Genomic DNA, 27581 nt, shown 5'->3' on the forward strand with positions numbered 1-27581 from the left:
TCCGTTGCTGCTCCATGCAAGAAGTACTTTTGCTTTTGGGATAATTTTCGATATGCAATCAGTCAGGCACATAGCTCTGTCAAGTATGCTTCGTGTCGAATCTCCTCTGAAGTATTTGCTGACATATAAACTGTCACAAGATCACATAGGGCTTTTTTTTTCCTGCTTTCGGCCCAGAGGTAGTTGGAACAACAATCCAAATGCATACCAGTTCAAATGTGCCATGAGAAAGTTTCTCTTGGGTAACAGTGTCACTGTAATGAATGAGAATTGATCAAATTTTAATGTGTGTTGTTTGCCACCTGTTTATGATTTTCATGCAAGAAAGCATGTAGTAGAAAGTGATGAAAGTGTTGCAGAAAATGAAATAGAGAAGTGGTGTGCACTTCTTGATGATAAGATTAAGTTCTCATTTTACAAGCAAAACATAGTCTATTATATTGCAGGATATGTGTCATTGCGCTTGTCAAGGCAGATCACATGCAAAGACTGTCTTCACATACTGAAGCCACCAGTAGTTAAATCTGCATTAGAATGTGATGCTCTCTATGCTTTTCCCAATATGGCCAGTAAAAATGCATTTGTAAATTTTGTTAACCGGGGAGAACTGGTTAAAACAAATGGCTGCGTATACTCTGTTGTAGAATACTCAGATAAACTGTTTCAGATGTTTGTGATTGCTGGGGATATGCGATGGAAATATATACAGGCCAAGATTTTGCATTCTGTTAAAAATAATTTTGTAGATTACCCATTTCCTGCTCTTGGTCATGATTACCGTTATGAAATTGGGATTGAGGACTTACATCAGACTCAACTTGTTTGTAAGATTGCATCCCTGTACTCCTGCATACGCTTAAAAACATATGGGAAAAAATGTCTGCTGAGAAAATTTTAAACAACAAATCAAGTATAAGGCAGAAGTTAAATAAACTCATATTGTTTAATCATGTATAGTGCGCAAATTGGAAAAGATTATGTAATGGAACATTCCATGCAGATGGGTGTGATATTTTGACAGCTTTTTTAAAACTTTGTCCATAGATTTGTTGTTGTGGAATGATGAACTTCAAAGGACGAATCACATTGAAGTAAAATTAACTCTTTACATCCTGTGTAGATATTGTAACAAAATTGTAATTGTTTATTATATAAGCTTATTTTAAGATGTTTGGTGTTACAAAATATGCACTTGCATTAAAAACAGGTGATTTGTGTGAAATTAATGGGAAAAAAAGTTCTGAGACTTATTTGACAGATGGCTTTCAGTGTGAGAAAATATTTCCCTCAATAACCATGTTAACTTGAATTTGATCTAATGGAGTATGCAGTGGCCCTATGTTTCAAACAGTAATGTTTGTGGATACTCTGCAACATAAGAGCAATAAAATTGTTACTCTGTCAGTTCTTGTTTTATTACTTCCTAGAATGAACACAATGTTCCAATTGATCATAAGCATTCTTTTTACTTTAGAACCATTCTAGAATAAGAGAGCCTGAGTCAGGTGAAACCTAATTCTCTGAATTTTGTCTTTATTTTGCTAGGAGGTCTTTCTATTATATTTTCCTGTGTTGGAGGGGGGGGGGAGAGATAATGCAAATAATCATATAGAATTATCTTTCTAGCACTACAAAGTACAGAATACAGTGATTGCAGTTGCACTTGGCAATCTAGGAAATTTCAGTACTTGTTACATGCCTAATTTTCATCATTTACCTTAATTATATGGTTGCACTTTTTGCTGATTAGAACTGTGTACTAAATGTTAAAAATATTTTGTTTGGTCATAGTAATAAAAGCATTTCATTTTGTTAGTTCATATGTCCCACATGGAACTGAAGTTATGACGACAAAGGAAGGAATTAACATTAAGGAATCTTACTTCACAGAAATTATGTAACAATGGTTACACTTTTTGCTAGTTAACGTTAACATAAACCATTTAGTTTTCCATTAAGAGTGAAAGCAGTTGCACGAGTCACGTGTAGAACAAAGTTACCCATAGGGAACTAAAGTATTTTACGTTTGAGCTGTTGCAGGCCCAAAGTATTGTGCTCTTCATATTTCTATTTAAAAAAGTTTGTAACTCAAATTACCAGACAATTTGGAATCTGTACATACATGTGTGTAGCAAAGTACTTTTCATGTGCCATGTGGAACCTTTAATTTTCTGGTTTAAATGTAATTTATTTCATGAATTACCTTTAATACCAACAATGTCTGAATGCATTATTTACCATTTAGAACAAGCAATATTAGTGTACAGGATAACAAACCTCATGAAAAATGGGAGAGATTGTTCTGTAGAGAACTTGGAATGGCTCTCTATCAATAGCAGGTAAAAAGAAGGCTTCTATTAAATGTTCAAAGAAACCAGTCAGCACCTCTTAATTATACAGTAATAAAACAATTTACTTTTTTCAGAATTTCTGGTAAGTATTAAAAGTGTGAAGACCTATTCAATTAGTATTTGCTTTACCAATAACCTGTAGTACAAGCACACATAGAAGCAGGTAATTATGGGAGTAAAGAGTTATGTTAAAATTAAAGATACTGACTGGTATTACTTGCTCACAGAACATTGTAGTTGCTGTACAGTTAATGCTGTAAGTGGTGTACCCAATGTGATTCCTGGAGGATATAATATTCTGTTATCCTATGGGAGTGCACTGGTTCCACACCTACTGAAAGTAAGTTTTGCTGTGGAATAGTTGTATCAGACGTCTGTACCAGAAAACAAATCTCCACTGTGACACCCTTATGTTCTTGGTATGCTATTAGCTATTTATTACAGGAATACTCTAAACATGGAGGAGGGAGGGAGGGAGGGAGAGAGAGAGAGAGAGAGAGAGAGAGAGAGAGAGAGAGAGAGAGAGAGAGAGAGAGAATGAGAATGTTACTCTCTTTCCAGATACTGTTCTATTTCTTCAAACCAATTCTGAATTTCTCAGGTTATTACATATTATTTACTGTACATTGTCCAGCAATACTTCTGTTGTTACCGGATAGTTTGTAATTTGGCACTACCTTTGTGCCACTGGTATTGGCTAGTGTACTTTTGCAGATAAGAAACTCGGCTGGACTAGAATGTCCTGTCAGTATAGAACAAATTCAGACAATATGGAACTTTTTACACTAAATTTGCAATATAATGACACCCTTGTCTCACACAGATTGTAGCAGCCATTGGGGTGCCTGTTTGGCCAGCTTCTGTAGCTTTCGCTTTCAGGTTTGGTGTTTGCTTGGGCCCTATACTGACAACCAGTCATTCCAGTGACAGACACCATCTCAAAGATTGGAACCAAGATTCACAGAAATAAAATTCCATGGTTATAATTCATAGTGTAATTAATTTTGCTCACTCACATGTTTTGAATTCCATTTTAAAATAAAACCATGGTACCAGTCATTGTTTGGGTGTCAGACTGGAAAATTGGTTTTAAGACACCCCAACCATAAAATTAACAGCTGTGATCGATGTTATTTTCAGCAAGTTCCTTCACTTCCTACATCATCATGGATCGGTCCAATATAATATTAGTACTAGGCTTAACTTCCAAATGATACAATTCATGCATTTAAGTGAAGCCTTAACGTTGGCCTTTGTGTTTGTCTCATTTAAATGTATTTCTTGTCTCGTATCAAAGACTGAAGCACTGTCAAAAACTGGTGCTTCTACCTTATCACTCAGTTAAAATACACCAAGCACGTACAGCAGTTAATAAAATCATGGCATTTAAATTTCTGATCAAAGAGAGAGCCAAATTCATAAGTGCATGTTGCAATTACAGTGTCAGCATATATGTAGATCGGTAATGCATCACTTCAGATAAAGAAAAATAATAAATTTTTCCGTTTATACGTAAGTAATACTTTGACAGTTCAGTTGTAATTTCTGTTGTCAGTAAAGATACCCCTAAGCAAACGCAAACGATGTCAACTTTTTATTTGAAGAGACGTCTTCACTGTTTTGCACACTAGATTTTTCGAATTATACCTGTAGTTAATAGCTTTGGCAAGTAAGGTAATTTGTTGACCTCCATTGAATCTTAAATAGTGTTTTAAAACGGGCAAATAAGTAAAGCACTCATAAAATTAATAGTAAATGATTTATAGGTCAGCTTGTCAAACTTCCAAAACACACTCGAATTTAGGAATTTCATAGCAGGACTGTCACTGTTTTTTCTCGCTAGATTAGAGACACTTCATTATGTTGATGTGTAGATATCTAGAACATCCTATATAAAAGACTTATGAGGGCGCAGAACGAAAAACATTTTCATCCGTGTTTTGACACTTCGTTTCTTGCCAAATTCAGATATGGCGGACACCAGTGATCTCTGGCGGACACTCAACGATATGAACTTTGGCCGGCACGCGCTAGAGCCATCTATCGGTAGTTCCGGTAGTTGAGCATCCCTCATTTCGCTAGCTTTAGACGCCTGTCATCTGCTGGTTCTGCGATACTGTCACCCTTCGTGTACTGTGTAGTGTGTAGTCAGCAGCAACTTCGTGGTGTTGTGGAAATTTGTGTGTTACATTCTCCAGGTAATTTATAAGCGTTTATAAACTGCAAACAAGAATAAGTGAAGAAATGTGTTTCGGAAGTAAATTAACATGGTACTTAATTTCTATCACAGTAACAGTTGAGTTTGATGAGCGTAATACTTCGCGAATATCTTGTGATGACCCTGCTGTTTGAGGATGCTGTCTTTTTTATGTTTTAATTTTTAATGGGTACATAAGGATGAGATTTTATTCTGTATTTGTGATCACATCACCTATACTGTGCTTGGTGACGGGTGTGTGAATGTTGTAATTTTTCAGGTTATGTTCATAACAACTAAATACCTGAGTTGTTTGTGCTTGTTTTTGGCCTGACCGGTAAAATCGCTACGTGTATCTTCGTAAAAGAAACGGCTGAGTGTGTGACGTGCTGTCAGGAGCAGTTTGTCTACGAAGTAATCTCCTCATATACTTCGTGGCTAACGAGAAAAGGCGGACAGTGAAATTCAGAGGTTGTCCATGTTAGTACGGTTATTTTGACTTACTTAGCAGTAATAATGATTGTGATGATAATTTTCTGTGATGTGATGTAGACATATAGCGGCTCCAGATTTTAGGGCTAACGTAAGCATTTTTTAAAGTGCCCACATTTCATGGTTTGAGTATGTTCGCATGAAAGGAAATGCTGCAATTCTGTTGCATTTTGTTAGTTTTCAGTGTGCTTTGATTATTCGTGTCGTTAGTATTCGTGTAACGATATGTAAATACCAGTTTGTTGTAGTGTGTGGGTTTTAATGGAGTTCTGTATAAGAGTACTGTAACATCATTTACGAACTGGCAAGATACTAGGTACAGATTAACTATAATCTGTCTAACATAAAACATTACATGTCATCAGAACTCAATAGATCATTCATCATATTTACAGTTAGTATGAAGTCGTTTCAGTAAATCAGTTTTGTTAGAAAATGCTAACCAATGTTTAATCTTGATGGTAATCAAGAATGAGAACTTCCACATTGCAATGTGCAGTCTACAGTGCAGGTATTGGTTTCCTTTAATAGCAGGTAAAGATTCTAAAATGATGACGCTTCCTGTAAATTGAGCATACATCCGTGAATGAATACAGATGAAGTAAGTTTCAAGGTAATGCGTATGTTGAAAATGCATATTCACTGATAAACAATCCGTATGTCCGGATTTTCTTCATGTCTCTATCACACTGAAATTAACACAATGAACCAAGTATAGAATGAAATATTTGATGTTATTAAGTAATATCGCTGCAGTCAATTGACTGCTGTAATTGTTTGTAATGCTGAAGTTAATGCATGCACACAAAATTACACATCTTCCATAATTGTCACAACAGGATGGTATCCATGAGCCAGTGTTACAAAGAAGCAGTAGCAACTTTAAATGCTCAGTTTCCATTGCATGTTATTTTAAGATTGTTCTCACTCTTCATGACCTGCAAAATGTGAATGAGTTTATATCAATGAACACACTTTTCCTCAGCCACTTTGAATCTGTTTCCTGTGTAATCACCCGTTTACTGCACGCAATATATGAGTGAAAATACTGCCTTTGAGCTATACCTCATGGTAAAAACGGAAACTGAGTGGGCCAGAAACTTTTCTTATCTGATTGCTTTTTCTTTTCAGACTGTAGAACTGAAGCGATGGACCAGGAGCCAACTAAGTGGATAAAAAAAGAGGAAACTCATGAAGTACAAACTGAGTTACACTTCATAGTAAGTGGCTTACTTGTATTTCTTAACAGGGTTTCATTAATTTCTGTGTGCAGTGTGATGCGTGAATACATACAATTGATGTCATACAGCTAGAAACATGAATAATTTGGTTTACTAAACTGATGAACTGACTGTCTTAAACATGACATTTTGCACAGTGCATTGAAATAAGCCTTGTATTAAACCTCACATAGAATTGAGCAAGAGTTTCAATTTAATGTTTAGTAAACATGGAAAACTTTTTTAATGCACAACCCAATTATACTGATAAACTGGTTGCCATAAAGTGGGTATATTCTGCTCTGATACACTTCTTTTGAATGACAAAATTTTGAAGTGACATTCGGATGGTCACTGATCTGAGAAGTACATTTTGTTTACTTTGAATATTTGAACCATATGTAAGTAGAACTCTCAGCAGTAAAGTTAAATTTCAGACAAATATCACATGGAAGCATAAATTGTTACACAGCAGAATGAATCTGTATGTTGGCAGCAAAGTTTTGATGAAGCCATGGGGCTACACATCAAGTATTGATAGGTTTGTTCATAACCACTTTCTGCATTTGCTGCACATTGTTACGCATATTGTTTGTGAAACTGTCACAATGTTACATTTACTGGTGTAAATAATCTTACATATACATGTCACTTGAAATCTGATGTAGTGCAACCGGTTGTAGGGTATTCACCTATCAGCAGCAAACAAATTCACTTGGTGCCACTAGTATTTTTATCCTGACACAATCACGCAAACTACTTGTGAACTATCTGTGCTGAAAAAATCTGTTTCAACATCCATCTTGAGTGCAACTGCAAAAGTACTGGCATAGCATTAATGCAGCATTTGCATTTGAATATATGTGAGTACTTCATTATAGATTATACAAACTATGTGAATAGCTTGCAATTTATTTGACAAGCATTATCACAACAGTAATCCTAAACAATCACTGTGAGGAAATGATAGGAAAATAAATATACTAAATTTTATTAAATACAGTAAAAGAGTGGTTAGACCCAACACAGTTCAGGCTTTGGCTTTGACCCCTGATGTAATGATGGTTTGGCATTCAGGATGATACGTATGCACAACACACATCATGTAAATGAAAAGCAGTTTGAAGATCCATTGACTTTGGACCTAAACTGGAGAACTATTCAAAGGCTACAAGGTTAAAATGTGGTTCTAGACCCACTCCCCCCTTGTAACATTAGTTGTAGTGGGAGTCTGATTCATAGTGCATCTCAAGGCTTAGCCTATGTTCAAAAGTGGCAGTGTGGCTGTGAGCTGACAAAGTCTAGAAATGTGAAAGCCAAGTAAAGGATATGGTAACAAATTGATCAGCAGCACAGCCTAATGTTAACCAAAACATCCAAATGGTGCCCATAATGTAACTTTTTACCTACAAGAAGTCTTCTCATACTCTGTGTGCTGTGTTAGTTGATGAACTGCACTTCCCTATGACCTTAACATTGTATCAGTTGAAAGCCACCTTCTTTGCCAAATTAATTAAATGTTAATTTTTAATTGGTGTATATTTTGGGCATGAGCACATGCTGGAAAGTAATGGCACAAAATTTCTATTCAGAAATTATTGAAGCATTTTAATTAAAACAAACTTAATATTTAACATATTTATTCTTCGTGCTTGTATATTTATTTCAAACATAGTCACCATGGCACTTAATACCTTTCTCCCAGTGAGACATCAGGTTGTTGGTGTCGTCACTGTAGAATGCTTGACTTCATTGGCAGACCCACAGCCTCACCTACGCTCACACTAATTCATCACTATCAAAGTTAAGTCCCTGAAGGTGTTCTTTAAGTTTTGGAAACAGTTGAAAATTCATTGGCTCAAACCGGGTCAGTATGGAGGATGATCGATAATAAAGAATTAAAGGCGTCAGACTGTTGCAGGTGCAAAAAAAAAAAAAAAAAAAAAAAAGTTGTGTATGGTCTGGCATTGTCATGCTGAAGGAGAGGGTGCTCCACATGTGGATGAACTATTTGAATTGATGCTCTGTTGTCTGAGGGTTTTCTCACGTGCTGACACAGTTAAATAACACACACACACACACACACACACACACACACACGTTACACCCTGCAGTTCAGAACTGTTCATCAGGAGGGTGCTGCATACTGTGTCAGCAAAGTGGTAACATCAACAGTGCCATATGCATGACAACTGATATTAAGAACAGAATCAAAATTTTGGAGGCATTATTTTCTGGCATACTCTTGTAATAAATTGATGCATTTTACAATTACCTCAAATGTTGCAGAATGGTTCCCTTGACATTGCCCAGCATCCACTTGGAAGTCATAATACTAAATCCATATACACAGCTGCCAAAACATTATGATCACTGATCTACTATCAGTATAAACTCATCCAGGCAATAGCATCTCACCTTGTCTTCTCGTCAGACACACACAGGTTGCATGGAGTATCAGTGAGCATCTTGTCTTGTTGTAAAATAGGAAATGCGCACAATCTGAGTTTGACCAAGAGCAGATTTTGATGGCCTGAAGGCTTGGTATGAGCGTTTTGGAAGCTGCACAGCATGCCGGGTGTTGAAGTAGTACTATGGCAGTTGTCTTCAACACATGGCAAAACAAAGGTGAGACCATGGCCAGACATTATAGGGTTGGGCAAGTACTCCTCATCACAGATGGTAGACATCATAGGCTGGGCAGACTGGTAAAACAAGACAGGCAACAAACTGTGATGTAACTAACATCAGACCTTAATGCTGGGCAGAGTAAAATTGTGTCTGAATGCACAATGCTCCAAACACTCCTAATGATGAGTCTGTGCCGCTGATGACCCATGCCATGACATCGACAACAACTGAAATAGGTATGTAACTATTGGCGCTGGATGTTGGCACAGTGGCCGAGCACTGCTTGGTCTGCTGAATCCTGATACCTTCATCGTGCCTTTGGGAGGGTTCATTTCCGTCACCCACAAGGGGAACAGCCTCTTGACTCCTGTACTGTTGGGGCCTCCATTATACTCTGGGAAAGAACCACGTGGGCACCCATGGGTCCAGTGGAGCTCGTGTGAGGCACTGTGTCACAAAAGAAGTATTGTAAACTGGTTGCAAAGCACATCCACCCCTTCTGTTGTTGTTGTGCTCGTCAGTGGCAAGACTGGATTGATGCAGCTCTCCATGCTACTCTATACTGTGCAAGCTTCTTCATCCCCGAGTAACTACTGCAACCCACATCTTCCTGAATCTGTTTAGTGTATTCATGTCTTGGTCTCCCTCTGATTTTCACCCTCCACCCTTCCCTCCAGTACTAAATCGATGATCCCTTGATGGCTCAGAACCTGTCCTACCAACCAGTCCCTTCTTCTATAGGGTGGCGCACAAAATGTGTTACCATTTTGTTTTTGAATATAAACTTTATTGTCAATACAATCTGAAAGGAACATGCACTATAATGAAGAGCCGTCCATGGAGATTTGTTCTAACTCAGTACATGCTCAATATGCCCACCATTTCGTTTCCTAACTTTCTTCAAAGGAACGCTGAAGTTAGTGAGTACCCTACGGCACATGTCTTCCCTAATTTCACTGAAAGCTTAAAGAATAAGTCTTCTAAGCTCCATTAAATCACGTGGACATTTCAGAAAATTTTTTTCCTTTAGGTGCCCCCAAAGAAAAGTCACATGGATTGAGGTCTGGACTATTGGGGGCCAATTTTGTCCGTCATTGAAGCTACCTGGAAACCTGAGTGAAATGATCCGCATGTCGAAATGCTCATGTAAAAACTCCAACACAGTGTTTGCAGTATGTGGCCTTGCTCCATCTTGCATGAATCACTGTGTGTTGAAGGGCAAGGCAGTAGCAAGAAGCTGTGGAATGAATCTATTGCGAAGCATGCTCAAATAACATTCGCTGTTCAGTTTCTTCAAAGAAAAAGGGTCCAGTAAGTCCGTGACTGGAAATTGCTGCCCACGCTGTAATCCTTGGAGCATAATGTCGTTCATGAAGCACTTATGGGTTTTCAGTGGCCCAAAAGTGTACATTTTGTTTGTTAACCACACCATCTAAATGAAAATGCGCCTCATCTGAAAACCGAATTTTGTTGAGAGTTTCTTCCCTATCCTCCACCCACTGAGCAAACAGTAGTCTCTGCTGCTTGTGTTCTTCAGTGAGCTTCTGTGTACAGGTCATCTTGTATGGGTACATGTGGAGGCCACTTTTAAGAATGCATTGAATGGAGTGATTGAATATTCCCAGTTGCACTGTTGCCTTTCTACACAATTTCCCGGGACTTCTCTGTACAGCAACTCATACTGCTTAAATATTCTCCGGCGAACAAACAGGCTTAGGCCGAGGTCACTTCGGATCCAATACTGTTCCTTCCTGTACAAATTTGTCGTACAACCCGTGAATGGTCTTCTTGCAAGGGACCCATCGTGTGTTAAACTGTTGTCGAAAATGCCTCTGAGTCACAACAAGGCTTTTCGTTTCATGAAAAAGTAACACAATTGCCAATCGTTGCTGTGTCGTCAGTCTTCCATTGTCAGCCATTGCTGGTTACTAGTCTCCTAGTGGCGGTATCGTGAATTACATGTCATTTCGTAACTCATGGTACTGCTGTAGAGATACCAGCGGAGTATCTAATGTGTGGCGTAAATTGTAAAAGAAACAATTGGTAACACATTTTGTACGCCACCTTATAGTTAAGTTGTGCCACAAATTCCTCTTCTCCCCAATTCTATTCAGTGTGTCCTCATTAGTCACATAATCTACCCATCTAATCTTCAGCATTCTTCTGTAGCACCACATTTCGAAAGCTTCTGTTCTCTTCTCGTCTAAACTATTTGTCATCCATGTTTCACTTCCATACGTGGATAGACTCAATGCAAATACTTTCAGAAAAGACTTCCTGACAATTAAATGTATACTCAATGTGAACAAATTTCTCTTCTTCAGAAATGCTGTCCTTGGCATTGCCAGACTACATTTTATATTCTCTCTACTTCAACCTTCGTCAGTTACTTTGCTCCCCAAATAGCAAAACTTACCTACTACCTTAATTGTCTTATTTCATAATGTACTTCTGTCATCACCACCCAATTTAATTAGACTACATTCCATTATCCTTGTTTTGCTTTTGTTGATGTTCGTCTTATATCCCTCTTTGAATGCGCTGTCCATTCTGTTCAACTGATCTTCCAGGACCTTTACTGTCTCTGACAGAATTACAATGTCATTGGCTAACCTCAAAGTTTTTATTTCTCCTCCCTGGATATTAATTCCTACTCAAAATTTTTCATTTGTTCCCTTTATTGCTTGCTCAATATGCAGACTGAGCGACACCAGGGATAGGCTAAAACCCTGTCTCACTCCCTTCCCAACCACTGCTTCCCTTTCGCTCCTCCCCTTTTATAACTGCCATCTGGTTTCTGTACAAATTGTAAAAAGCCTTTCACTCTCTGCATTTGACGACTGCCACCTTCAGAATTGAAAGAGAGTATGCCAGTCAACATTGTCGAAAGCTTCTTTAAGTTTACAAATACTAGAAATGTAGGTTTGCCTTTCCTTCATCTATCATCTAAGATAAATCATAGGGTCGGTATTGCCTCGTGTTCCAACGTTTCTACGGAATCGAAACTAATCTTCCCTGAGGTCAGCACCTACCAGTTTTTCCATTCGACTGTAAAGAATTCATGTTAGTATTCTACAGCCATGACTTATTAAACTGATAGATCGGTAATTTTCATGCCTGTCAACTTTTGCTTTCTTTGGGATTGCAATTATTATATTCTTCTTGAAGTCTGGGGGTATTTTGTCTGTCTCATACATTTTTCTGACCAGATGGCAGAGTTTTTTCAAGGCTGGCTGTCCCAAGGCTATCAGTAGTTTTAATGGATGTTGTCTCCTCCCAGGGCCTTGTTTCAACTTATGTCTTGCAGCACTGTCAAATTCTTCACGCAGTATCGTATCTCCCATTTCATCCTCATCTACGTTCTCTTCCATTTTCAAAATATTGCCTGCAAGTGCATCGCCCTTGTATAGACCCTCTATAGGTCTCTTCAGTATTCCAGTAGGCAGTGTCTGTCTTACGCCTAGTCATATATGCCTCTACATCCTTAAATTTGCCCTGTTACCATCCCTGCTGAGCCATTTTTCACTTCCTGTCAATCTCATTTTTGAGACTTTTTATTCCTTTCAGCCTACTTCATTTACTGCAATTTTATATTTTCACCATTCATCTATTAAATTCAGTATCTCCTCTGTTACCCAAGGATTTCTACTAGCCTCGGCTACTTGATCCTCTGCCAGTTCTTTCAGGTCTGGATAAATATCTGCCTATTACACATTACAACCTTCTCCAAATGTCGGCGGTATCTTTCAGTCAGCAGACAAGATTGGCCTGTATGCTTTTGTCCTGCATGTGTCCCTTCATGCTTCCACTTCACTATCTCATCAGAAACAGTGGACGTAGGAATGTTCAGGAGTGTGGAAAGCCCGCATACAGACATGTGAAACCAATGAAACCCTATCACCTGACCACATTCAAAGTCAATGAGCTCCGCGGAGTGCCCCATTTTGCTCTCTCACGATGTATAATGACTACTAAGGTCTCTGATATGGAGTAGGTGGCAACACAATGCACCAAATATGAAAAAGTAAGTTTTTGGGGGTGGCCCGATGCTTTTGAGCATAGTGTATGATGAAGTTGTGCTCTGTGCAAACTTCTACCAGACGGCTTCCTCTTTCATTCCTTACCCACATTCCATATTCACCTCCTACTTTTCCTTCTCTTCCTTTTCCTACTATTGAATTCCAATCCCCTATGTCTATTAAATTTTCGTCTCCCTTCGTTATCTGAATAATTTCTTTTATCTCATCATACATTTCTTTAATCTCTTCACCATCTGGGGACCTAGTTGGCATATGAACTTGTACTACTGTGGTAAAAGTGGGCTTTGTGTCTATCTTGGCTACAATACTGCATTCACTGTGCTCTTCAAGGTAGCTTACGGGCAATCCTGTTTTTTATTCATTTTTAAACCTACTCCTCCATTACCGCTATATGATTTATAATCCTGTATTCATCTGACCAGAATTCTTATTCCTCATGCCATCAAACTTAACCAATTCCCACCATATTTATCTTTACGCTATCCATTTCCCTTTTTAAATTTTCTAACCTACCTGCCTGATTAAAGGGTCTGACATTCCATGTTCCAATTTGTAGAACATAAGTTTTCTGTCTCCTGATAACGATGTCATCCTGGAGATCTGAATGGGGGACTGTTTGACTTCCGGAATATTTTACCCAAGAGGACACCATCATTTAATGATCAGTAAAGTTGCATCCCCTCGTGAAAAATTACAGCTATATTTTTCCCTTGCTTTCATCCGTTTACAGTACCAGCACAGCAAGGCTGTTTTGGTTAATGTTACCAAGACCAGATCAGTCATTCATCCTGACTGTCGCCCCTGCAACTACTGAAAAGACTGCTGCTCCTCTTAAGGGACCACATGTTTGTCTGGCCCCACAACAGATACCCCTCCGTTGGGGTTGCACGTACGGAATGACTATCTGTATCGCTGAGGCACGCAAGCCTCCCTACAAGTGCCACGGTCCATGGTTCATGTTAGGTCCACTCCTTCGTGACGATCATGTTTCCCATTGAGTATACATTTAAGTGTCAGGAAGTCTTTTCTCAAAGTATTTGCATTGGGTGTGGCATTTTTCATGAAAACAATGCACCATTTCACAAGGCCATGAGTGTGATAGTGGTTTCAGGAACACAGTGGTGAGTTCCAATTGATGTGTTGGCCACCCAACTCGCCAGCCCTGAACCTGGCCGAATAGATCTGGGATGTGATTTAACATAACATCAGAGATCATCCCCCCTTCCAGAATTTATGGGAATGAGGTGGCCTGATTGTATAAATATGGTTCCAACTTCCTCCAGTGATCTATGAAGGCCTCATTGCTTCCGTGCCACTATGTCTCCCTACTGTTGTCTGTGCCAGAGGTGTACATACCAGCTTTTAGATGAGTGATGATAATCTTGGGCTGATGAGCCTATGGCAGTTACCATTATTGAAAAAAGATTGTTTTATTGTAATGATTGTGATGGTATAATGATACTGCCACATAAAGTTCGGCTAAACAGTACAGCTGCCCACGAGCCCTGCATGGTTCACCCTACAGTCCAGCTTCAAGACACCAACTGCCCGTGAGATCCACTGCTGTTCCTCTACACCCATTGTTGCTCCACAATGCCCACTGGTGCCATGAGCTCTGAGCTGTGAGAAGTGACATCTGCCAGGCACATGGGGCTCAAATTTGAAGAGGGAGCCCACCGTGGTTCAGCCTCCTCCACCAAACCAAAATCCCCCGTCCCCACCATTAAGGAGCCCTTTACATATCCCTCTCCTTGATATGAATAATGTGCATGTGTGAGGCTTTACTCATCTATAAATTCAGAACCAGGAGGTTTGCTGAGCTCACCACCCTGACAATCTAACAGGGTCCCAACAACTGAGGAGCTAACTTGCTATCGAACCCTAACTCCCCCTTTTCAGCAATATTAGGGTTTCGGACTAACACTGTGTCCCCAGCCTTTCCAATGAACCGTTTAGCCCCTGACTGTAACAGATGGATAACCTGTGACAGGCAATTTTGGTATTAGGTCTAGCCTGGCTCCAGTTGTGCTGTGTTACTGTTAGGGTGACTTGTTCTTGAAGCAAATCATTGATTGACTACAGGTTGACAAGAGGAAAATTGACTGGATGTGCTAACATAAGGGATGCTGGAGCAGCCTCTAGGGACTTGGGTTGTGCAGTGTTAAAGACAAAATTGAGCCACGTTGTCTGAGCCTTGTTGTGGAAGATAAGCACAGCCTTCAACTTGCAGTTCACCTGGTCAGCAAAGTATGCTGGTAAAAGGATTTGTGGTCACATCTTTAATTCCATTGTCAAAGCAGAACCTCACAAATAGCTGGGAAACAGAAGCTATCAAGCATCCTCGGTGGCCTGGAAACAGAAAAAATTCATAACAAATGCTGGCCAGCTGCCAGGATGGTCATTTCTCTGCTCGGCATGTGTCAAAAAAACGAGAAAAGTCATCCATGATAACTAGTAGGTGCCTAATACACACACACACTTGATGAAGTGGACCTATATAATCCATACAAAGTTAATCCATCAGGCATTCCTAATGGGTAGACTCTAAAAGCCACTTGAGGGAATTCAAGTTGGGCTCAGCTCCCTTACGGCTCTCACACTCCTCCACCAACCTCTGGACAGCCTTATTCAGGGAGGACCAGGTGACATGTTGAGTGATCTTGACCCCACCAACCTCCAGGCTTGCTTATACAGGGAGGACCAGGTGATGTGTCGTCTGATCTTGACAACAGTTTTATAAATGCCTAAGAGGGTAGTATGGAAATAATGAGCCAAAACCTAACTAAGAGCTTGATTGTCAGTCTCTAAACAAAATTCCTTGTGTTCAAAATAAAATCTGAATTTCTTAAGGGCAAGCAGAACTGCCAAGTCTTCCCATTCATACATAGAATATTTCATCTCTGCAGGTGAAAGTTCCCAAGGTGCATTGCTATTGAACATCAACACGCAACGCCTCCCCTGCCATTCTGTTCCTGCAGGAGGACAGCTACCACTTTCTACTCCAGAAGAATTAGGTGTCCATCTGCAAGAAGAACACGAGCTCAAAATTGGGTATGGCTAATACTAGTGGGTTACTAAGTACCACCTTAATGGCTTCAGAAGATTCTGGATGACTTTCATCCCATATGAAATTTCTTAAATCGTTAAGGCACCCCACTAATTTAATAAAATTGGGCACAGACTTTCGAAAAAAATTTGTCATGCCTATGAACCGTGCCACAGCTTTCTTATTTCTAGGAGCTTGGAATTTTCGCAAATCACTAGTATGCTCCTGGTCAATTTCAATCCAATCAGTGAAACTAAGATGTCCCAAGGATGAAACCTATGTGCCAGTGTCATTTTAGATGGTTTTACTGTAAGTCCCACCTCCCTCTGGTAAACCAGAACTGCCTCAAGATGTTGCAGGTTTTCAGACAGACTAGAACTGTAAACAATCATGCCATCTAGGTAATTAGAGAGACACTTGAATGTGAAATCACCAAAAACACAATCTAGAAGGCAAGACGTAATGGTAACTCCCGTTGAAAAACCAAAGGGCACCCTGTTAAAATTGTGGAGGTTCCAATCTGTACAGCAGGCAGTAATATACTTGGAATCCTCTGTTAACATGATCTGATAATATGTGAGATTGAGATCCAGGACAGCAAAATACTGAGCCTGACTGAACCAAGTAAAAGAATTATGCAGATTGGGAAGTGGCACAGATTCCAAAACTACGTTCTCATTAACTGCACAATAACCCACAACAGGATGAAACACCCCACTGCTGCCCATAGATACTGAGAATATGGTAGAAGCATAGGCTGAAGTTGAGGGCCTGATGACCGCATTGAACAACACATTATTAATCAAAGTACATATACATATCATCCTTGATGGAGAAAACCTCTCTGGAATGTCATCTGTAAGGCTAATCTTGTACTGGATTTTATCGGTGATGTCCAATCTGTTAGTTAAGATCTGTGGTAACCGATCAAAAACTTCCAGTACCAGCATCACCTGTACTGGATGAAGGTGACTGAGCTGAAATGGCAAACATTGCGGTAACACACTATGAATTCCTGTGGCAACGTGACAGGAGCACAATGTGAACGTTTCAGCTGGGTTAAATTTAAAATAAACAACCCTGCCTTGACAGACTAGCACAAACCCACTACCACTTACAAAAACACACTGCAAAATTAAGTTCACTGAAAGATTTTTAGTTACTATCAACTTCACAGACCAAGAAAATTTTCCAATACTCAGTTTAGCCAACCAGAGGCAACATGTGCCCAGTGAGAGCTCAACATTGGGAGGGCGGATGCAAACAAGGCAATTCACAGGTATGGCGGAACTTCAAATGCCACAGATAATCTAAACAAGAAACTGAACTACCAGAGTTGAGGAGGGCGCACATTCGTTCCTGGTTAAGTTGTACCCAAAAATAAGGCAGGGGTTCCCGTACCTCGGACTTGGCACAGATCCAGCCCTTAGGCAGTAGAACATTACCGTGCCTCTTCCATTCTGTGTGATGTCGGCTGTTTGATTCTCCTTCCATGTAACGAGACATCGCCATACAAAATGCCCCTCTTTGTTACACTGGAAACACATCCTACACTTTTTCCTTATGGGTGGTCCCCTTTTAAATTGCTTGGAATCTCAATCCCCATCCTTATAATGACACTTAAACCCCCATCACTGCTGGTCTGCGAAACTCCGACTTCAATAGCGGACACCAAAGTCTCTAATTCAGTAAAAGATGTGCATTTATTAGTGAAGGTAATCCATGAACAGTCCTGTGGTCGCATTTTCTGTAATATATTATTGAGTATTTGTATCTCTGTGACTTGCAATTCCAGGTATGGAATGGTCATATGCATTCATCTATGAACCTAGGAAAAGGTTCATGAGGAAACTGCAATAGCCAAAAATGTTTATGCCTGAGTAGCCTCTTAATACGAGGTGACAATTTCAGGCCAATAATTGATTTTTACAACTCCCTTGATGTTGCACTTTCATGTAAAATTCGATTGAAAACATGGCTTAACACAGGGGGTACAGCGTCTGAACATCAACATTGTCAGTGATGGCCAAAGTGTCAGCATGAAACATAAATTTGACCATGATCCATATGATGGATTTTACCTGTCTTTAAATTCTACATTGTAAGTTCCATTATAGCTTGCAGCAGTAACATTATTTGGTATGGTAATTTCCCAAATGAATTCTCCTGAGGTCTTTAAAGGTGTCCGTAGCATTCCTACTACTTCCAGCAGTTATATGTCGGTGGGAGAATCTTGTTCACCACCTATTGCTCCTAATTTGTCTAAATAAAGGCAGCTGTCCGTGTAACTGCAGAGCTAATGTAATCTGCTCAGAATCGAGATTACATTGTGCAATACCGCACACAAGTGATTATCCCAATGGATCAATTGTGCCTGAATTATATGTATTTGCTTATGATGGGGCTGACTACTTTCTAAACACACTACATTCTGACAAGATTGTCATGGCCAGAGCTCAGGCAGCTAGTGCAACATATACCTCCATGGTGCAGTTGGTACTAATGACCAAGGGGTCGTCCACAAGTTGGGCACCCGCCCTTACATGGAAGCTGACAAACTTTTAATTCGTAGATAAACTGTTGATTTTTCAATGAGGACAAACTGGGACAGTTGTGGGACCCCATGTTCCGCAGTGGATACTTGCAAACACACACCTCATGGTAAATGACAGTATGACACCTTCCCCCTTTACTTCCAGGAAAATAACCATACTCTGTTACCAACCAAACATCCAGCAGGAAAAGGGGAAATTAAGTGGAAGGACTGGACGGATTGGGGCTCACATGAGTCTCCATTGTTTATTAAAATGTTTTTGTTTAACAAAAATAACTAAAGTCAGATACATTAGCAGGATTACAAACACCACTCCGAACTTTCAAATTTAAGACATTACACACTTTAGTTTAGTGACAATTTAAATAAGGCAATAGTTAACGACTAAATCTTTGTCTGCCACCAGTTCTTAGATTTTAGATTCAAAATTTCCATCTTCACAAACCGCAAATGAGAAAATGCTTCAACAAATGAACAAATAATTATCTGGAAACAGATGGCTCTTTAAGACAACATAGAAGCATAACTCATCTCAAAGGTTAAAACTGAATAGCTATACTGGAAGACAGAGCAATTTATAGCTGCCTCGGGACCCCGAGAAAAAGGAAATTCTTAAAATACACCTCCAAGTGCATCTAGATAATTTAATAAAGTAAACAGGTGCACTGATTTCTAGAGCTACCTTCAGGCAGACAGACAGAGCAAGTCTCTTTAAATCTTGCACCAGTGAGCAGGTAAGTAATTAACAAGAGAATGAGTGTGCACAGATCGATATAACTGGCTTCAGACACAGTGAAAATTCTATGAAGGCATACTGTAGAAAATCCGTAAGTGATTCAGTATGTGAATGTGCATGCATAGCAGCTCAAGAACACCCTTTAAAAAGGAAAACCAGTAATTAGTAGTCAGAACCTACTTGTAGCAGTAAATAAATAACAGGTGAGAAAAGCTCACTTCATGACAACTTTAAAATAACAAACACTTGAACAATTAAATCTGGTAAGCAGTAACTCACCCTGAGATGGAATAAATTTCTTTCACTCTCCACCTCACAAATGGCCAGTGAACGAACACGAAAAACATTCAGAGCTCAGTAACACTTGATGGTTTTACACACTTTTGCTTGTTCCAGTCTCTAAGCGTCAAATGTGCCTGTTACTTACCAACAGGCTATGTTTTCACAAGTCTGGATGACATCTGAATGTGACGTGTGATTCACATAGAGATGATCAGCATGTGACCATTCTAACAGTGCTCGACAGTATGTACAAGAAAGGCACTCGACCCAACAAACCCCCAAAAATCAAAATGTACAAAATTTTAGTACAAATTTCGAATAGTGATTTACGTAACTTGAGTGAAGGCAGCCTATCAGTAGCTGGCAGTGGTGAATTCCGTGAGGCTGATATACAGAGGCAATGTTAACAGCCACAGCATGATAAGCATGCCCTAAGTCCAAGTCCAAAACAATCAAAGTGTGCCACAACAGTAGAAAACTGGAGCAGACTAAGGAGCATCTAAATTCCACTGTCATTCTCACTTAATACAACTGCACGGCCACGATAGTTGGGTAGATCAATGGACTCATCAGATGATTCTCATCAAAAACTCTGTCTAAGGCTAAACATGGTCACACTTAAAACAGTATTCAGGATTACCAAATCATCGAATCCACTGCTGAACATGGGGAATTGAATAACAATAACAAGCTTGTCTAGTTGCTAGACACTACCCTAATCCCTTCCAAGGCAATGCCACAAGGTATTAAGTCATGCAACACAACTGAAATCGGGCAGTTTTTCAGATGAGAAAGCTTGTTGCATAATGTGACTTCCACAGAGAAGATCAAATAGCAAATACAGATAGCCAAGACCACACCAATGTACTGTCTTTCATTAACACCTGTGCCTGCAATTATTAACTTGACAGAACTTTTGAAGGGCTATTAGTCACTCCATTCTGTCAATTGTGGCTGAATGGCAAATACTGTCGATGTACCCTGCATGGCTCTTATCGTGCCCCATGGCGCCCCGAGCTCCTAGCCAAAGAAGTGACATCACCAAGTGCAGGATGGGAATTCAAAGAGGTAGCCCATCATGCCTCAGATAGTAATAATAATAAAAATCATAATGATCATTATTTGTACTAGTATATTATTATTGTTGTAGGCAGTTAATTAATACAAAGATCAAGTAATAAGATGTTGCTGTATTCTTTCTATCTTTTGCCCAGCATCTCTCTTCAAGGCATCTTCTTTGCGTACACCATTTTGCTTCATTATTTTGTCGATATACACTTTCTGAAAGTTAAGTGGTCTACTTTGTTTCTATCAGTACGATGATTTCCAATAAAAAATTATTCTTTGGCTGCTAATTATCCAACATCCTCAACAGATCCCAATATCAGTTTAATGATTTTCTTCCTATGCTATCACTGTTTCATTTGTTCTCATTCCAGCACTTCCTTTGACATTATGGGTGTTTCAGTCTTGATATGCTGGTACTGTTCCATAAATAATCTTTCCAGTCTTCTTTTGAGATCAGCAAGTAAAACCCATAGTTCAGATCCACAGAATAGGACTGGTGTAGCCTGTAGCCTACTCTCTCTTTTTGTTCTGTTGGAAACGTGCTTGTCCCACCAAAAGGAATTCATGAAGTTAGAATAGTATTAAGTAGTGTGCCAACGTAGGGTGTGTGCGTTTAATAATTTTATCATAAATAAGCATTCAGTGCAACAGTGTAACTGTTCTAGATATTTTATTATTCTGATCATAAAAGTAGTCTGGTTGATGTGGCACTTGACAGTCCAGTTTCTGCTCCCCCACACAGTTGGTGTAAACTGTATTGTAATTTGATATGAACAACATTGACTTTATGAACAACATTGAAGTCATTGTTTCAGGTAGTAGCTGTGTTATTTTACTTCATTACACTACCATTATATGCATATGTAGATAATGAAGCTAGAAAATGTGATTGAAAACAATAGCATAGGGAGAAGGCTGAAATGAAAGATCATAATGAATTTTCAAAGGTGTTGTCATTAATCAGTCTTACAATTTTTTGCTTCCTCCCATTGAAGTATACCATAGTGAACTCGTCACTCAGAATTTTGAACTCAAAAGAGAACACTTAACAATAACTACTATTTAGTTATAAAGTAGTGTGATGGTTGGGGTTTATCTGTGTGATACATTTTATATAATATGGGAGGACTGTGACTGCTTAAAAGTACTTATTACAGTTTGTTATTTTTGCCACAGGCCCAAGATTATGCATGCAGCATGAATGTAAAAGAAGAGTTGGAGGAGGGTGTGAATAAAGAGGTAATTTTAGAATTTATATGACTACATGGAAGTAATCTTGTTGAGCTGTGGTGAAAATAATGAGATGGTAATCAATTGTGTGTGTATTCACTTTAGCAGTCTTGTTTTTACTTTAGGGTAAAGATAACAAGGGTTACAGTATTACAGTATGCTCCAGGTTGGAAGCAAGGAAACCGGTAAAATAGAATATTTTGTTACACTCTACCCATATGGATTTAAACATTATCTTTGAGCAGGTGAAGTAGTTTAGCTTGTGAGTTTGTAGAATTGCTTCTTTACATTATAAGTACAAATAAAAATTAAATGAGATAGCATTGATGAAGTTATATGAAAATTGGTACCAAGTCCCAAGACTCAAGCTGTGATATCCTGTTTTAATGAGTAGTTCCCTTAATGGTTCCGTGTATGTGAACTCCAGCATTGGATGTTTTTATTCGCCATGTGATACTGCTGTGACAGTTACAGAATCATTCAAGAAAAATCTACACAAAGTAGTGCAGAAAAAGTAGGTGATCCTAACCTACTGAGTAGAGACTAAGATGTCTGTGTATACATTGCAAGTGGTATGGACAGGCAGTCTTGTGAAGTACTTTAGAACAGTTTTCTGAAAGCTGTTGTAAGCTGCTAGTTTAACAGCCCACACAACATTGAAATAGTTGAAATACTGCAACTATAAACAGGCTCGTCCTTACAGATGGTATTAGTACAGAGAGGGGCTAGTGATCATGATGCCAGCACAGCAACAGTGGTAAATGAAACTTCCTGGCAGATTAAAACTGGGTGCCGGACTGAGACTTGAACTCGGGACCTTTGCCTTTCACGGGCAAGTGCTCTACCATCTGAGCTACCCAAGCACGACTCACGTCCCGTCCTCGCAGCTTTACTTCTGCAAGGTTCGCAGGAGAGGTTCTGTAAAGCTTGGAAGGTAGGAGACAAAGTACTGGCAGAAGTAAAGCTGTGAGGACAGGGCGTGAGTGGTGCTTGGGTAGTTCAGATGGTAGAGCACTTGCCCGCGAAAGGCAAAGGTCCTGAGTTCGAGTCTCGGTCCGGCACACAGTTTTAATCTGCCAGGAAGTTTTATCAGTGCACACTCTGCTGCAGAGTGAAAATCTCATTCTGGATGGTAAATGAAGTTAATGAATCCTTTAAGAGGGCTAGGTGAATAGATTTGCTAGAAAGAGCGGGTAAGTAGTTGTTAACATCCCATTTAAACACTGAGAATGTCATTTACTTCCAATATGATTTACATAGAGGAAGATGGACAAACACTAAATGGACTGTAAATCACACGCTGAATAAGTATGTGGTGAGTAACTGGATTACAGACAGGAAAGACCCACTGTGGTTTAATGTCGGAATTCGGAAAACACTGAGGAAGCAGACTGTTGTACACTCAGTTCAAAAAAGTATGCACACTGGTGACTGGCAAGTGCTAATGGAAATTCTTCTGTCTGTAAAAAGATCTATGCGTGAAGCATACAACTACCACCATCATACATGAGCAACAGATTTTACAGAGAACATGAGACATTTCTGGTCAAATACTTCTATCCAGGCAGTCATTGACCAGTCTGGTGTGGCTTTGGAGGAAAGCAGAAGGTGGTCACTAACCTCTCTCTGTATTTAGTTATCAAGTTTGTGCAGGAGGATCATACCAACATATTGTTGTTTCACTGTCACACAGACTCCTGTATTAGGAACATAGTAATAGGATCCCTGGAGTAGAGAAGCAACTGGAAGAGTTGAAAACATAATAGTTGCCATGTCCAAACAGAATCACAAATCATTTGTCCAGAGAGTACTCTACAGCATTTTCCTCATACTTAGCTTGCATTTATTTGAAATCTCTCGCCTAGTGCAAAGACTCAGGCAGCTGGGAAAAAGGTGGCTTCTGTATATAAGAATGGTAAAAGAATGTACCTGCAAAATTACAGAACAATATCATAATGATTATTTGCTCCAGAGTTCCTGAACATATCTTCAGTTCAAATATAATTAATTTCTTTAAGACAGAAAAGTTTTTATCCACAAATCAGCATTGATTTTGTGCAATACTCATCTTGGTCTTCTATCAAAGTACATACTGTGAACCATGGATGATGGGCAACAGGCTGGATTCCACATTCCTATATTTCCAGAAAGCATTTGAACAGTGCACCACTGCATACTGTAAATCGAGGTATGAGCATATGGAATAGGTTTCCCGATATATGAATGGTGCAAAGACCTCTCAAGTAACAGAGGCCAGTACTTTGATCTCAACAGCAACTGTTTTTTCAGAGACAAGAGTATCATCAATAGTGCCACAGAGAATGGTGCCATATTTATATATGAAATGATCTGATGAGCAGCATTCTGTGCCTGTTTGCTAATGGCATTGTGTGTGCGGAAGGATCATCACTAAGTGACTACGAGGATACAAAATGACTTGGACAAACTTTTTATGTGGTGTGATGAATGGCAGATGCAGAAATATTCAAGTAACTACAGATGAGTAGGAAAAACAATCCCATAATGTTAGAATACAACATCAGTACTCTACAGATTGACAGTCTGGTCAATAAAATGTTTAGGTATAACATTGCAGGGGCCGGCCGGAATGGCCGAGCGGTTCTAGGCGCTACAGTCTGGAACCGTGCAACCGCTACAGTTGCAGGTTCGAATCCTGCCTTGGGCATGGATATATGTGATGTCCTTGGGTTGGTTAGGTTTAAGTAGTTCTAAGTTCTAGGGGACTGATGACCTCAGAAGTTAAGTCCCATAGTGCTCAGAGCCATTTGAACCATAACATTGCAAAGTGATATGAAGTAGAACAAGCACATAAGGATGGTAGTAGGATGGGGAATGATCAACTTTTTTTGTATTTGGAAAACTGTGGTTCATTTGTAAGGGACACTACGTATAGAACACCATAGAAGTGCCTAGTAGTAGTAATTGTTGTTGCTGTGGTAATAGATGCCATCCACGATGCACCGTTTGGTGGTTTGCACAGTTTTAATGCAAACGTACATGCACAGCAGCCAGAAAGAAGATAATCAAGCTGCAGATTCCATGTGAAATGCATTCTCAAGCTTTATACATTTGGAAAGCCCATTTGTAAGGCTAATAAGTTGTTAACTGGCATATGTGACAGAGCCAAGGATCAGTCATCTGCTTGTGTCATGAAGAGAATACATGACAGAAAGCTAAACATAAATATAAACTAGAGGTAAAGCTGTCATCAGCCTGGAGGTTTTAAACACCGGAGTTCTCCACTACACACAGTCCTACTGACTACCATGTGCTGTTACCCTCTTTCCACATCTGAACTGATTTACCCAACTAGTTAAAAGTACCTGCTGTTCAATGATCAAGGACCTTTGGATTTGTAGTGTCACTATTACCCATTGAGCCACCAAGTACTAGAATAAGGCAGAAGCATTTAGCAGTAAAGTCCAGAGCTATAATCCTTATAATTCCATATGGAATGCACTCCAAAAGTAGATGATGAACACACCAGAGGTCACATGACCATAAAGTGTAGTTAGCAGATTCAGTTACACAAAAAATGGTGCTGAACTGACACCTTTCTGCCATCTGAATTGTTCATTTATGGAACAGTGGTTTGCACATGTATAGAAACAGGCAAAGGTCATTCCAGTTTGTAAGAAAAGTCACAGGAAATACGTGCAAAACTACAGACATACCTAGTTGGTGCAAAAATCTTCTTGAATGATTTTGTGATCCTGTATGATGGCTCTTGAAAAAAAAATCAATTCATCTGCAAGAATGGAAATGGATCCCATAATTACTGGTCATGTGAAACTGTTTACTCTGCTTCTCCATAGTGCTGCCACAATGTAGTCAGCCTGTAAAATGAGACCATAGTTCTGAAGCAGTATCTGTGGGAAAGCTAGCAAAGTTGATGTGCCTTTCAATTACTTAGTACTTCTGCTATGCAGTTAGTCATTACTTTATGCCTTAAATTACGTGAAAACAGTAAGATACGTTAGAACTGAATTGTACAAATGGATAGGTGTGATGTACCTGCCGTTACCACATTGTAAACTATACAAGTACCTTCTCTTGTGATGGTGTCCAACAGTCATAGCTAATCCACAAAACATATGGAATGAAAATGAATGTTTGCATAACTGCCTACTTATTTGTGACAAAAAGTATTTTAAGTATAGTTATATATGTTGGCAATATAAGAATATTATTGAGTCTGAGAATCCAACTTTCACTACTGTTTGGGGGTTACCACCAATAGCATGCGCTTTCATTTATTGCACAAGTTTCACCCATATTCATTCTTGCCCTTCGTCTCCCCTCCACTCTTCTGATGCTACCATCCCACAGGTGTGTCATCTGTCTTTTCGGTGTACATTCCATGGCTTGCTAAATATTTCAAGGGTTTCTGCTCAATGTTTTAGCCAGCTTTGGTCCAAGCGTATTTTGAACATGACAACTTTCTTGGAGGGCATTACATTCAGGAACTACAAATACATCAAGAATTTACTGTTAACATGTTGATGGTAGTATGGTCTTTACTTTGTATGCAGTCTGACTAGCGTGCATTCATCAGAGGACCTCAAACAACTGCCTAGCCTAAAAAATGCTTGCTTTGTGTAGTGCACCACTGACTCATCAAGTATTTCTACAATTCTCCACCTCATAATGCATTTCCAGCAGTCTGCAGTTTGGGCAGTCAGAGAATCAATGAAGCCTTTGGTTGAGACCCGCCACTCATGCCAAACCAAAGGACTTGAATCAATTCTGGGAATGCTGATACAAACTGTGTGTGCTGCATGCACTCATGTGTGACACAAGGGCTCTTTGCCATTTGTGCTACCTTTCAATATAAACTGAAGGTGGCCTCAGAACCCAAACGATGGGTATCATTGGCACCAACATCAGCCACAACTTGTAGACAGCCACACCCTGTGTGTTTCGTAGCCACAGGCAGGACATTTTCCAAATCTCAGATGAGGCTCCATGGCAGACATATTCAGTACACATAGGATTCATTTCCAGTCCTGGATGCCATTTCCCTAAGGAGCTCCATAATAAGTTTGACGTTGGAGGTCCTGATTAACTAGAAAACTTCTCTCCACTTGGGCCTGTCTGTGCCCTGATGAATGAACACCTGCCAGTCCACTCACAGGGTCAATGGGTGAGGCAGCCTCCACATCACTCTCTGCCTCAAACTGTTACGACCCATCCCTCACCATTTGGTGAGGACAACTCAGCCACATTGGGTACACCACAAGGTGTCTTGACAACAGAGCCAGTGGGCAAAATAGGTGGCATCTTAGGCATCCTATGTGATGAGCCAGATTCTCGGCCCTCACTACTACAATAGGCAGCAGCCTGAATGCTGCTGAATATGGCAAAACGCATCTTCAGCTGTTGGTGAACTGAGGCCAGCTCCTCCATCTGCACACAGTGTGCACACATTATATCCATTCCAGTACTACTATTCAAGAATTAACAGTAAAACACACAGGAAAGCTATATATGTAGCTTGCTATTGTTCTGTTGTTTCACCAGTGGAGGCTAATGCATTATTGCACAGTGTAGCTTTTCATTCAAAAGAATTAAGATCTGTGCAGCAGACCATGAATACATTTTAAAGTTACTAAAATATGGGATTGCACCTCTTTACTACAAAAGCATGGAAGGAATGTAATCATAAAACGAGAGAGAGAGAGAGAGAGAGAGAGAGAGAGAGAGAGAGATACAT

The 27581-nt window shown here is 39.6% G+C and overlaps 1 protein-coding gene across 1 annotated transcript in view; it reads left to right on the forward strand.

Annotated features, from left to right (window-relative positions):
- The first annotated feature begins 4418 nt into the window (after positions 1-4418).
- LOC126213017 (zinc finger protein 737-like) overlaps positions 4419-27581 on the forward strand; it is a 95868-nt gene continuing 72705 nt past the window's right edge. The window contains exons 1-3 of the mRNA XM_049940578.1: positions 4419-4549; positions 6172-6260; positions 21794-21856. Of these exons, the coding sequence (XP_049796535.1) occupies positions 6189-6260; positions 21794-21856 (135 nt within the window). The 5' untranslated portion in view covers positions 4419-4549; positions 6172-6188. The remainder of the gene's footprint in view (positions 4550-6171; positions 6261-21793; positions 21857-27581) is intronic.

The sequence above is a fragment of the Schistocerca nitens genome, chromosome 11 (genome assembly GCF_023898315.1).
Source record: "Schistocerca nitens isolate TAMUIC-IGC-003100 chromosome 11, iqSchNite1.1, whole genome shotgun sequence".
Classification (NCBI taxonomy): domain Eukaryota; kingdom Metazoa; phylum Arthropoda; class Insecta; order Orthoptera; family Acrididae; genus Schistocerca; species Schistocerca nitens.